General features: G+C 35.9%; 1 protein-coding gene across 1 annotated transcript; it reads left to right on the forward strand.

Annotated features, from left to right (window-relative positions):
* The first annotated feature begins 1475 nt into the window (after nt 1-1475).
* ptk6a (PTK6 protein tyrosine kinase 6a) lies at nt 1476-14405 on the forward strand. The gene is made up of 8 exons (XM_073819256.1): nt 1476-1901; nt 2515-2636; nt 3068-3234; nt 8805-8973; nt 9390-9548; nt 12439-12620; nt 12710-12863; nt 12946-14405. The coding sequence occupies exons 1-8, from the start codon at nt 1537-1539 to the stop codon at nt 13170-13172; spliced, it is 1545 nt and encodes a 514-aa protein (XP_073675357.1). The 5' UTR covers nt 1476-1536; the 3' UTR covers nt 13173-14405.
* Nucleotides 14406-14779: the final 374 nt, after the last annotated feature.

Below are 14779 nucleotides of genomic sequence, written 5' to 3' on the forward strand. Positions count from 1 at the left end.
GTCCAAGATTGTTTCTTTGTCCAAGATTCTACTGTAAATAAAATTGTCATCACTACACTTGTTGTTAAATTACTTTCATAAAAGGCTGTGATTTTATTTTTCTCTTTTAAAGCAGATGTACCAAAAATCTATATTTTTACTTTCTATTTCAATACTTTTCCTAGACAAACTACTGCAGCACCTTTACATGGTAATTTGCTTTATTGAAATGCTTTTCATCCAGCACAACAATGAAACAAGTGATAAAAGAACAGACATGTTGGTGTTGTTAGGCTCATAGACTTGTTAGTCCATGTTAGTTTATTTACACAAAGTTGTGGTTTGATCACAAGTTAACGAGACTTAAACAATCACATTAGACTAGTTTAAATAAATTCGTCCGCAGATACGTTTCTAGACGTTTAAGATATTACAGGCAGTGATGTAAAGGAATAACAACAATAAAGTCCCAGTTTAAGCATCGCAATGTCGAAATCTACCTACCGCTACGAACTGAAATCAATACTGGATGCAGATGAGGTCTGCGTTTACAGTTACATGAAGTGAAAGCCTGTTATTCTCATTTAGTCGTGGATGACCTCACGCGGAAAAAGAACATACTAATAAAACTTTTGTAACTGCATTAACAAGGTAAACACATTTATTTTAGACATAAGTTCATAGATTAGACAAAGGTCTGTTAGGTTTATGAAAAAAAAAATCGTTAAATATTCTGAGATGGAGCAGAGCTGATATTTTAAGTTTCACGACCATTCGCGCATGTCTGATCATGTCTCATTAATATGCATGTATGCTCCGCCCACAGAAACCGAATATCTCAGAAACCAAAAATCTCGTAGCACCGGCCATTGACCACAAAACGAAATCACGGTCAATCTCAAAAAGTTTGTCTCGTTTTCAGTAAAAAAAATAAAAAAAACAGGCCAGGTTGCATTTTGGCAATAGTTATCCTTTAAAGACCCTGACTGTGCACAAATAAAATAAAGAAATTGCAAAATGATATTTAAGAATGATTTAATTATTTTATTGAATGTTGCAACTGTCCCCTGTTGTGGGGACAGATGCAACATTTCACTTCGTCTATTTAAGTGTAAATTGTACGTATATTATTCATATGTACACATGTTGCAGCAATATGGGTGAGTAGCTGACAGATGTGGCTTTATTGTATTAAAATTTCGGCTTTCTAATACAAACAGTCTCTGAAAAAAAAGGAAATGCAAAAAGTGTTGCAACCGTCCCCACTCTCCCCTACATTACTATTGTCCTGGATGGACAAGCATATTCAAGCAGTGTAAAAGCTCACCTGCGTAAACTCTGGTCGTGTTTCAAATCTCATTGAGCTACATACATAAACAGCATTCTTAGGGAACGTTACAGGCGCCGTCACAAAAGCTGTGCAGGTTGGCAGTTTGTGTCAGACACAACCTGTTTGTGCTCCTCCCAGCTCTTTCACTCCAGTTTAGTCATTTGCTTCAGCTTCCACGTCCCATCAATCCGGAACCTCTTATAGTCATTGATTCAAATTCAAATGAAATGTCCAAGGACGGGCGGCGCTACTCGTGCCCCGGTTTGGGGGCGCTTTGTGAGAGACTTTTCAGGTCGTCTAAGACCGAAGTTGAAAAACCAGCGAATGCCGGCAAACTTCAGACACAAAATGCTCCGAGTCCGCCTTCCGAATCTGCGCCTGAGCCCAACGGTGAGATCTACATGGCACTGTGGCCCTTCCAGGCTCGGGCGGACGAGGAACTGTCCTTTCAGGAGGGAGAACAGTTCCGAATCTGCGAGCGGCAGGGTGACTGGTGTACTGCCGTTAAACTAGACAGAAACGGAAGGGCGACAGCCAGAGGCTTCGTTCCTCAAAGCTACCTAGCCAGAAGGAAGACGGTGAAAGAGCAACCGTAAGTAGGCTACTTTTTACAGTCTATCTACTCTTAATTCAAGAAAGAATTAACTGTTGTAACCGTCATTCCTAATGACTGAGTTAAGTAATAATAATAATAATAATTATTATTATTATTATATTGAGAATACGAAGGATGTGTGAATAATATGGCACATAATAATCGAATATATCTGAGAAAATTTAAATATGTCATTACTTTGTAAACTTTTAAACTTTTCAAACGAAAAAATAAAATTAAATCGTACATTTCTCCAGAGTTGCTGAAAATGAAGCTTTTTTCTTTCTGTTTTAGGTCTATTCCAATCGTGTTTTACTATTTCATGTTCCAGTTCTCTCACACTGTTGATAGAAACCACAGACACTCTAGACTTGCTTTGAAAATAACTAATAAATCTAACTAATAAATAAATAAATACATACACAAGCTTTCTCAGTACTTGCCTCATAACACAACACTATGCACACGTATGACTAAAACAATACAAGTTCAGAATACAGAGTGCAGATCCCTTTCAATAAGAGTCAAATCATTGTCTGTTATTTTATATTTATATGCATGCATGGGTTTGAGACGTGTGCATCATCTGAACCACTGTGCTCTTCTTTAGTTGGTATTTTGGGACGCTGAACCGCTTCGAGACGCAGAATTTGCTCTTGGCTCCAGAGAATGGAGTAGGTGCTTTCCTTGTGCGACAAAGTGAAAAAGATAACATAGGGTGTGTATTATCAGGTATGTCAGAGTAATTGTTGTGTCTATTGAACTTGGTTTAACTTAATCTGCATAACTTGCATCCAGCTCTGCCTATCCTATTTGTCTATACAAGTAACAAAGCATACCCAACATCATTGTTATAATGTTGTCAATCAGGTCATAATTAGTCCTGTGTATAGTGCAAACATGTTTTTCTTCCCTATTCATTAATTCATTCTATTCCAACCCTGTTCCTGAAGGCACACCAGCAGTACATATTATGGACATCTCCCATATCTGACTCATCTATATCCAGTCTTTGAGTTTCTTATGAGATTAATGAAACTGTTTAATTATGAAAAGTTGGAACAGGGTTGGGAAACACTGGGTTAATTCATGCTGTCCATCAGAAAATCTCTTAACAGTTCTCTACTATCTGCCTTCTTTCTCTCTGTTTGTCATTCTGTCAGTGGTTATCTGTGACAAGGAAGTGCAACACATAAAGATCCATCAGAACCAGAATGTAAGTTTCTATTTGTATCAGAGTGAGCAGTTTCATAGCTTGGAGATGCTGGTGGAGCACTACAAGAGGAACATCCTGAACTGTGGTATCTGCCTCACACGGCCCTGTGCACGGGTGAGTGAAAGAAAAGTTAAGAGTATTAAAGTAAAATTCGTTTACATTATTTACACTACTAGTCAAAGGTTTTCGAACAGTAATATTGTGAAATATTTTTACTATTTGAAACAACTGCTTTCTATTGAACATATTTTGAAATGTTAATTTTCAGCATCATTAGTCACATGATCCTTCAGAAATCATTCTAATATACTGATTTGTTCAAGAAAAATGTATTATTATTATCATCATCAATATTTAAAACAGTTGAATACATTTTATTCAGGATTCTATGATGAATAGAAAAAAATAAAGATCAGCATTTATTTGAAAAAAAAAGTGTTTGTAACATTTATACACTATAACATTCAAAAGCTTGGAGTTAGTGTATACTTTTTTGGGAAAAAATTATAGAAGTGAATATTTTAGCAAGAATTCTTTAAATTGATCAAAAGTGATAAAGGAATTTATAATGTTACAAATGTTGTTCTTCTGAACTTTCTATTCATCAAAGATACCTGAAAAAAATGAATCAGCTGTTTTCAACAACAATAATAATTAAAGCTGCAAGCAGCGATGAACGGGCCCTCGCACATGGGCTCATCGCCGACTGGTGGCTTTAGGAACACAGCAAATGGTGGGTAGTATGCTTTTAATACAGTAAAAATAGGAAAAATATGTCAAAGTCACTTAAATGTGCCAAATTTCCTGCTGCCAGCTGGTGGCGCTATGCCTATAACTGATTATTGGCATGTAGATGTGTTCAGGCCAGCACTATTATCAAACATATGAAGTTTGGTGCAGATTGACCTTGGTATGTTTGAGTTAGTGAAAGATATGATATATCCTGCTGCCAACAGGTGGCGCTATGATAATATCTGAATATTGGTCTTTAGGTGTCTTCAGGCCAGGACTCTTACCAAACCTGTGAATTTTGTGGCAGATCAGACATTTTATGGCTAAGTTATAACAACTCAATGAAAACTCAAGATCTTCACAATTTAACATCTCTAAGGCCTCAAGATCAGACTGACCAAATATAATGTTGATTTAATTAAATGCAATCAATGCAAGGACTTCAGATAATGCCAACTGTGAACCAATATGCTAAATTTTCCCTTTACTCTGATGATGATGATAAGAACATGATTAATGATGATAACAAAATGTTATTATTGCTTGCTTTACGTCCACCACTTCTGCTTAAATGTCATCGTTACCTATCTGTACAAGTTTTGTGTGGATATTGCTTTGCTGGTGACTCCTCCTGTTATAAGACATCACTCTTAAGCGCTACATAACTAAGAATCAATAAGGAAGACGGTGCCCAGTTGGCACATGCATTCACAGTAACCCTCTGCTAGTTTGGATTTTAAGTTTACAGAATTGAAAGGGTTAGACTTTAAAATCAACACACAGACACATACACACAAAATATAAAATTTTATAATTTTCAGATGTTTTGAACAGATAACAGCAAAGCTTGTTTTGTTGTCCAAGTTTGTCTTGAAATTGTTAATTTAAATTTTATATTCAATAAATAACACTATGAAAATAAATGTCTATCAATGAAGATAAATCGCTAATGCTAAAAGTTTAATTTTTCATAATCTTTTGCTATGTGACTGAATAGGACAAGTTCATGGTATAGTTCAGTAAAAAAATAAAAAAATAAAAAAACAACAACTGCAAAATACAAACAATGAAAGACTTAGTGACCCTTTATATTTTCTCAAAATATCAGACTCTCAAAGATCAGACGTATTTATTTCGATTACACTATATATATATGTGTGCATTTCTCAAAGATGGTCTATAGCAAGATAGCATGTTTCACTTTCTACCCCTCTCTCCCTCTCTGCCTCTCACCCCTCCCCCCTGCAATAATGAGCTTCTCTGTGCCTGACTGAACGCACACACATACTGTAGAGACATTCACCAGAGTGACAGCAGGTTTCTGAGTTCTTTTTTAAATTTTCTTTAATTCATAGAAGCTTGTATACATTTTTTATTTGCAGCACTTGCTCAGAATGATTAGATCTCTGTGTGAAAAAAGTTTTAAAGAGTTTGGATGCTGCACTTTAAAGATATAAAAATATTTTTTACTATATCTTTAAAAAATCACCACGTCCACACCGTTCAAGATATCCAAAATCCGCTCGCAATTTAACATCTTCAGAATATTCTCTTCATGTTAAAAAAGTTTGGTGTGAACAGCTGGTTGTTCTTAGAAGTAGTGTGCATTTGTTTACAGCCTGATTTTTCCAAAAATCCACATTCAAATCAAAATAGCCGGCTTCCTGTTGGTCTCAGCTAATGAGTTTGATTTAGAAAGTTGTCCAAATTGATGAGATTAATATATGTACAGAGTTTGGTGACTGTAGGAAAAACTAACCCCCCAACTTTTGTCAAAAGATGGCGCTATAGAGTGCCTGCTCCACGCCCATTTATGACCTTTTGCCAGTGTCTAACTATCATTAATATTGATGTGTGTGTTGAGTTTCATGAAATTCTAAGCATGTTAACTGCCTCGAAAAGACAGGAATCTAATTTTAAAGTTTGACATGTTGCCATGGCAACAGCATTCGATTTATCATCGACCCCTTTACATATTCTTATCGGCCGTGTTTTGACATGATTTTGATGAAGTTAAAGAAAATCGAGTAAAATTAAGAAGCTGATTTCAAAGCATTTTGAAAATGACACACTTCCTGCTGCCAGTTGGTGGCGCTATAACTTTGACTCATAATAGTCACATTTATGGAATCGGCATCATACAATGAACAAACTGGTGAAGTTTCATCAGAATCAGGCAATGTGGTCAACAGTTATTAGACACTTCCTGTTTCTCATATCTCGCCATAACTTTGTCGCCTTGCCACGGCCAAACCGTTCGAGATATCAAAAATCTCCTCGCAATTTAGCGTCCCCAATGTCTTGAGATCATGCTGACCGAGTTTGGTGACAATCCCATGGAATTCCTGGGAGGAGTACGTTAAATTCCAGAGCATGCGCTTTTTAAACAGCCCTAAATATCTCACTTCCTGTCAGGTGGAGCCTATGACATAGAGTACAAAACTTGTTTGGCTCAGTGAGATCTATATGTGTACCGAGTTTCATATCAATATGTGCAAGTATGTGTGCGCAGTACATCAAGTTTTCAAACTGTGTTCCAGGGGGCGCTGTAGAGGCCCTGAACCACGCCCGGGTCCCAGCCTCTGTGGCGTCCTGATGGCCGCAGATTCCGACGTGTGTGCAAATTTTCAAGAGTTTTTGAGTATGTTAAGGCCCCCAAAAGTGCCCGGAAGGTGTAAAAAAAAAAAAAAAAAAAAAAAAAAATAAGAACCCTTAGAAGAACAATAGGGCCTTCGCCCTTTTGGGCTCGGGCCCTAATAATGTTTTTGAGCAGCAAATTAGAATATTAGAATGTTTTATGAAAGATCATGTTACTGGAGTAATGATGCTAAAAATTCAGCTTTGAAATCACAGGAATAAATTACATTTGAAAAATTCAAATAGAACACAGTTGTTTTAAATAGTAAATATATTTCAGAATTGTACTATTTTTGCTGTACTTTGGTACAAATATATGCAGGCTTGGTGAGCAGAAGATACTTCTTTAAAAAACATTAAAAATGTTATTGTTCAAAAAAGTTTGACTGGTAGTTTACATCATCTCATTTCAAACATGACTTTCTTTCATCTGTGGATTTTTTTGAAGAAAATACAGGCCACTCTTGAAAAAAGTTGCAATAGGATTGAGGCTGTCAAGCTTCAAAATGACAAAAAGAAGCCCTCCAAAGTCATGAAACAGTTTGACATTCATGACAAATTTTGACATCCATGACCATCCTGTCTTTGGTAAATTCATAAAAGCAGTTCTGTTCAATTTATTAACAAATCCCTTGATTGAGTCTCGACTGAATCTTTGCAATGAATCATCTGATTCACAAAACTGGTTTAAATTACCCTTTTACACTATGATGCCTTTGCATCCATTTGAAGCTTCAATGCTTTTGTTTCCAGATTTGATATGACATGATGTTGTGTAAAATTGTTTTTGATTGAACTATGTGTGTGGACAGTTTTGGATGAAGTACAGTGCCTTGCAAAAGTATTCATACCCCTTGATTTTTTTTCACATTTAGTTTTATTGCAGCATTATGTTAAACTGCTTTAAATTACTTTTTTTCCACATCAATCTACATCTCATACACCATAATGACAAAGTACAAAACAGGTTTGTAACAACTTTGCAAATTTATTAGAAATAAAAAAAAATGAAAAGATCCCGTGGCATAGGTATTCATACCCTTTTCTGGGACACTCGAAATTTAGCTCAGGAGCATTCATATTGCTTCTAGATGTTACTACACTTCGAGTGGAGTTAAACTGTGGCAAATTCATTTGAATGAGTATGATTTAGAAAGGCGCACGCACACCTCTCAGAAAAGGTCTAACAGCTAAAAATGCATATCAGAGCAAAAACCAAGTCCTGAGGTCAAGATAACTGCCTGTAGAGCTCAGTGACAGACTTGCGTTAAGAGTTCAGAAAAAGTTCACAGAAGCATGTAGCCTCCATTATCCATATTGGAAGACGATTGGAACAACTAGGACTCTAGAAAATGTCTGCCAGCCCCATCCAAGCTGACAGAGCTTGAGAGGTGAAAAGGTGAGGCAAAGAATGGCAGATAATAGGCAAATGCAGATGTGCAAAGCTTGTCACATCATACCCAAAAAGACTTGAGGCTGTAAAGGTGCTTCAACTATGTACTATGTTAAGGGTATGAATACTTATGCAATGTACTTTATTTTTAATAAATTTGTAAAATTTGCAAATCTGATTTTTGCTTTGTCATTATTATGGTGTATGGAGTGTAAATTGATGTGGGGAAAATCTAATTTAAAGCAGTTTAACAATGCTGCAACAAAACAAAATGTGGAAAAAAAATGAAGGGGTATGAATACTTTTGCAAGGCACGGTATAAAAACTGTCAGAAGAAAGACAGGATCTCAGCTAATTAACACACTAATTTGATACAAATTGTCCATTGAAATAGAGGAGCTTTGCCAGTTCATTTAAAGGGATAGTTTACCCTTTAAATGTCATTAAATTCTGTCATTAATTACTCATATCATTCCAAATTTGTAAGACCTCCATTCATCTTCGGAACACAAATTAAGATATTGTTGATTAAATCCGAGAGCTTTCTGATCCTGCATAAACAGCCAAACAACACGTTCAAGGCCCAGAAAGATGGCAAGACATCGATAAAAAAGCCCATGTATCATCAGTGGTTCAACCATAATTTTATGAAGCTACAAATTTTTTTGCACAGAAAATAAAAATAACTTTATTCAACAAATTTTTCTCTTCCATGTCTGTCATTTGACGCAAGTTCACGACAGCACCAAGACATGTGCGTTTGCATTCCTTTGCTTGCAAACAGGATGCATATAGATTCCCGTTTATCAGCAAACTGAATTATTACCACAACTGAACTGAATTTACAATATGTATATGTAACCAAATGCATTTGTCTGTATTACTGCATACTAGTTCCTCTCTGTTTTTCTTATACTAACAGCCAGAACCAAAAACACAGGATCTTTCCCACCGAACAGTAGATGACTGGGAGTTACCTAAGGAAGAGTTCACTTTAGAAGAGGAGCTTGGTAAAGGATTCTTTGCTGACGTTTACCGTGGAAAATGGAAAGGCATGGTCAATGTGGCCATCAAGATCCTCAAAAACAATGGTAAGTTTGGTGGATATAAATAAGAAAGAAACAACTCTATAATCTAAACGAGGGATTGAGTCTGGTGGATCTTGTTTAGTGGAAGCTACTTCCTCTTTGCCTTCTTGTTTTGTGTTCCTGATACAGTATGAATTTAAGAAATGTTGTGTTTCTCGTTTTGTGACTGTGAGAGCTGGATGAATGAGAACACAGCCTACTGCCCTTATAACCTTTACTCAATAGAGCACGTAGCACACTCTTGAGAATATATCTAAAACTCTGTTTAAGCTTCCGGCTGTCAGTCTATTAGTCAAAAATTCCCCTGAAGGAGTAAATTCCATATTTTGACAGATGTGTTAATAAATAGTATATCGCTTCACACTGTTGTACTGATGCTTATCTGATGTGCTCTATTGTGTTTCCTATTCCTTCTCTAGAGTCTCTCAATCACAGGGAGTTCCTGATGGAGACACAAATATTGAAAAAGCTCAGACACAAACATCTCATCGCACTCTTTGCCATCTGCACAAGCTCCCCACCATTCTACATCATCACCGAGCTTATGGAAAAAGGCAACCTGCTCAATTTTCTCAGAGGTCAAAACCCTTTTTATTATGTGATGTTAACCCAGTTAATATAAATGTTTTTTTCAATATCAGCTCTAAATGTTTACTGTTAATTATAAGTGACCTAGTTCATCATTTTCAGCTGTTTTGACCACAAACATATTTTGAGTTTCATGCACTGGATAAGAAAGTAAAACCAAAGGCCAGGTCACAACCACAAACAATAACTATAAAAATAACCATAATGATGATATAACTATATTAGCGTCCACACCAATGCATGATAATGCTCTCTGTTTATTGTAAGTGTGCACTGCAGTTATGTGACCTGCTCTGTAAAGTTTTAGAGATTTTGATTGGCTATTAATGTTTTTTTTTTTGTTTTTTTATCACATTCATCAACTAAAAAAACATTACGAATGTGATTCCATTATTCTATTCCGTTATTGACCGTTATTGGCCTACATATATTATGGACCTGCCTATTCTCATAGAATTAAAACAATTACTAAAACATTATAGTTGCTTATCCTCTTTGGTGAGAACAGCCTGTAAGTCTTTGTTTTCTGATGATATCATTGTTTCTACTCCAAACTGTTGTTGAGATATAATCGTTTAAGTATCATATGTCATGAAATCTTGTTTTTTTTAGATAAAGTCCTCTAAAGATTTCCGACATGACATGTTCACAAGCTGTTTTATTGACATTTTCTGTGATTAGGATTAGTTCACTCCTGAATTAAAATGTCCTGATAATTTACTCACCCCATGTCATCCAAGATCTTCATGTCTTTCTTTCTTCAGTCAAAAAGAAATTAAGGGTTTTGAGGAAAACGCAGCAGGATTCTTCTCCATATAGTGGAGTTCAATGGGGACAAATGGGTTGAAGGTCCAAACTGCAGTTTCACACGATCCCTGCCAAGGAATAAGTGTCTTGTCTAGCGAAAAAATTAAAATGTATATACTATTTATCGTTCTTTTATCATTCGAAAATGACCAATTGTTTCGCTAGATAGGACTCTTATTCCTCTGCTGGGATCGTGTAGAGCCTTTTGAAACTGCATTGAAACTACAATTTGGACCTTCAACCCACTGGCCACCATTGAAGTTCACTATATGGAGAAAAATCCTGGAATAGTTTCCTCAAAAGCCTTCATTTCTTTTCGACTGAAGAAAGAAAGACATGCACGTATGTAATTTACAAGGACATTTTAATTCTGGAGTCAACTAATCTTTTAAAACACTTATTTAAGGATTACTTCACTTCCAGAACAAAAATGTACAGATAATGTACTCACCCCCTTGTCATCCAAAATGTTCATGTCTTTCTTACTTCAGTTGTAAAGAAATTATGTTTTTTGAGGAAAACATTTCATGATTTTTCTCCATATAATGAATATGTATGGTGCCCCAAAACTTCCAAAATGCAGTTTTAAATGCAGCTTCAAAGGGCTCTAAATGACCCCAGCCGAGGTAGAACGTAGAAGGGTCGTCTTCAACTTCAAAATTGTCCTACGTCGCTGTTTTACCTTTTTTGTAAAGGGCATTTTATCTTCTTTGTATTTTCTGTTTGTAAAAACTGGGTCGGTACTTCTGCAGGGATGTAGGATTATTTAAAAGTTGGGGAAGAAAAGGAGATGGGAGTTTTGACCCGGATGACACAGACTACGCATTGGACATGACGAGCATTTGAGGTTAAAAAATATATATAAATTGTCAATTTGTTTTGGAAATAACAGATCGTTTCGCTAGATAAGACCCTTCTTCCTTGGCTTAGATTGTTTAGAGCCCTGTGAAGCGGCATATAAACTGCATTTTGGAAGTTCAAACTTGGAGGCACCATGGAAGTCCACTATATGGAGAAAAATCCTGAAATGTTTTCCTCAAAAAAAAAAAAAAAAACGTATTTACGACTGAAGAAAAAAAGACATGAACATCTTGGATGACAAGGGGGTGAGTAATTGATCAGGAAATTTTAATTCTGGAGTGAACTAATCTTTTTAAAACACTTATTAATTGAGCAATTGTGAGCAATTTTTAGTAGATTTTACTATACCCTCTCTGATGTTCATTCATGTTTTTTTTATTCATAGAGAGGCAGATTATCATTTTCTCGGGATCCGCACTGCCATTTGAACTAGCTGCTCCAGTGATAATAATCTGCCATTTATTTATTGTTGGAATTTAATTATTGACATTTTAAAAAAATTGTATTCAATAAATCGTACATTTTAAAGCAGAGATTGTTTAATCAAAATAACATGAAAGACTAAAATTCAAGCTTTTTGTGCTAGAATTGCGTTTCTTCAGTGCGACTCACATATATAAACACTAATACCTCTCCCTTGAATGAGTCTTTTTCTGTATAAAAACCTTAAAGGGTTAGTTCACCAAAAAAAAAATTATTATGTCATTAATTTTTCACCCTCATGTCATTCCAATCCTGTAATGCCTTCGTTCATCTTCGGAACACAAATTAAGATATTTTGATGAAATCCGAGAGCTTTCTGACCCTCCAACCACACGGTCAAGACACAGAAATGTAGTTAGGACATTGTTAAAATAGTCCATGTGACATCAGTGGTTCTACTGTATTTTTATAATCCTACAAGAACACATTTTGTGCGCAAAAAAAACTAAAATAATGACTTTATTCAACAATACTTCTCCCATTCCTCTGCCATAATGGAGAGCATCACAAGACATGTCCTTACTACATTTCTGTGCCTTGACCGTGGTAGGACCCTGCTGTCTATGGAGGATCAGAGAGCTCTCAGATTTCATTAAAAACATTGATTTGTGTTCCAAAGATGAACGAACATCTTACAGGTTTGGAACGACATGCGAGTAATTAATAACAGATTTTTTTTTTAAGTCTTAAAGCAGACAGACATGATTCCTTCAGTTTTTCCTTTCACAGGTGAGGAGGGGCAGAACCTGGAACCGCATGAACTGATAGAAATGGCGAGTCAGGTGGCTGATGGGATGGCGTACCTTGAGGAGCAGAACAGCATCCACAGAGACCTAGCAGCCCGCAATGTTCTAGTGGGACCCAACTACATCTGTAAAGTAGCCGACTTTGGCCTTGCTAGAATCATTAAGGTGAGGATTACCCTTTAGTTAATCAAAGACAAGTAAAATATTCATTCTTAAACCTTGCTTTTAAAACATGTGGGGCATTTGTTTTACAGGACCCATTTTACTCGTCTGAAGATAAAACAATACCATATAAGTGGTGTGCTCCTGAAGCCATCAGCCATGGAAGGTTCTCCAGCAAGTCTGATGTTTGGTCATTTGGGGTCCTTCTATATGAAATATTCTCATATGGTGGAGTCCCTTATCCAGGTATGTACACCACTTGTGTATCTTTTTTCATGCAGATCTGAGAAAGTTTAAAGTGCATTTTTGTGTGTGTATGTTTTTGCAGCTTTCTCAAATCAAGAGGTGTACAATATGATCACTTCTGGGTACAGAATGCCTTCGCCCTCTAAGTGCCCGTCCCACATCTACGATATAATGCTGATGTGTTGGAAAGACTCAGCTGACGAAAGGCCAGATTTCAATGAACTTAAAATGCTCCTGGAGAACTCAGGTACTGGATACATGGAGATGAGCTGCAATGACACATCAGATCCAGCAGAAGGCATCAGTTAACAGTGCCATGCAAAGACTGGGACAATAGTTGTTCATGCATCTAAACACCTTTCCACTCATTTTCACCCATTTTTTCCAGTATTCGCACACTTTCACTTTTTTGTGCTTATTTTCTCATTTCATGTAGAATTATTCACATTTAATGTAATCAAGCCTTTCCTCAAATCTACCTGGATAATACTAGTGGATAAGTTTCCGAATGGATCACATGGACTTATAAATAAAATGTTCATTATTTACACAACAAAATAACTCTTCACCAGATCTGCACTCTTTATTTTAAATGAATGGTATATACACTACCAGTCAAAAGTTTTCGGACAGTATTTTTAATGTTTTTTTAAGTCTCTTCTGCTCACCAAGCCTGCATTTATTTGATCAACAACAAAAACAGCACAATTTGTAAATATTTTACTATTTAAAATAACTGTTTTCTATTTGAATATATTTTAAAATATAATTTACTTATGAAATCATTCTTAAATTCTGATTTGCTGCGCAAAAAAACAAAAACATTTATTATTATTATTATTATTATTATGTTGAAAACAGCTGACTAGAATTTTTTCAGGTTTCTTTGAAATAGAAATCTTTTGTCTTTATCATCACTTTTAATCAATTTAAAGCAACCTTGCTAAAAAAAAAAAGTATTAATTTCTTTAATCCTGAAAAAAATGTACTGAATAAATATTGAAGAGCAAATCAGCATACTAGAATGATTTCTGCTTTGATCACAGGAAAAAAAATCTATTTAAAAATCTATTTAAATAGCAGTTATTTTAAATAGTCAAATATTTCACAATATTACTGATTTTGCTGTGTTTTAGATCAAATAAATGCATGCTTGGTGAGCAGAAGAGACTTCTTTAAAACATTTTAAAAATCTTACTGTTCAAAAACCTTTGACTGGTAGTGTCATTGAAGAGCAACTTGAAACATTTATACAATAAATTACCTGTTTTTCACTAGGGACTAGGAGGGACTTTTGAGTTTTGAAACAGTGTTTTTATAGTACAATAAAATCAAGGATTTCTCATGACACTGAAACAAGCTCATAAATGTAAGCGAGTACACAACATCCGGAACAGAACGAGTCAGGACAGTTCCTGTAGACAGGACATTTCACAATCTAAAAACTTTCCACTGCACTTTTCGACTGGCACAGTGCTGTCGGTTCATGAGTAGAAGCTAACTGCTCCTCCAAATGCTTTAAAACCACAGAAATGTACTAGTCATGACAGCAGACGTAATGTGCTTTTCATTAAAAAAAGTTATAAATGATTTGATTGTGTGACATTCATGGGTTAGATATAACTTTGAACTATATAATGTATGTACATAGACATGCACGTATGGCAGATGCAGCACGCCCTGCTGATTCATTTAAACTCAGTAACACGAGTGTTGCCACAACGTGTTCACGCTGTAGGTGTGTGGTGAGCAGAAATAGAATTGAGAACACTCTGGACTTGCCTGGCCAGGCTAATCGGGAAAATGCCAGGATGTTCAGGGAGGGTGGGCATCTGCATGATGACTGGCATCTCTGGAGATGACTCTGAACCCCTCTTGTGCTCGACAATCAGACACCCAATTATTCAGACTTCAGC

This window comes from Garra rufa, chromosome 15, assembly GCF_049309525.1.
Source record: "Garra rufa chromosome 15, GarRuf1.0, whole genome shotgun sequence".
In the NCBI taxonomy this organism is placed as follows: Eukaryota; Metazoa; Chordata; class Actinopteri; order Cypriniformes; family Cyprinidae; genus Garra; species Garra rufa.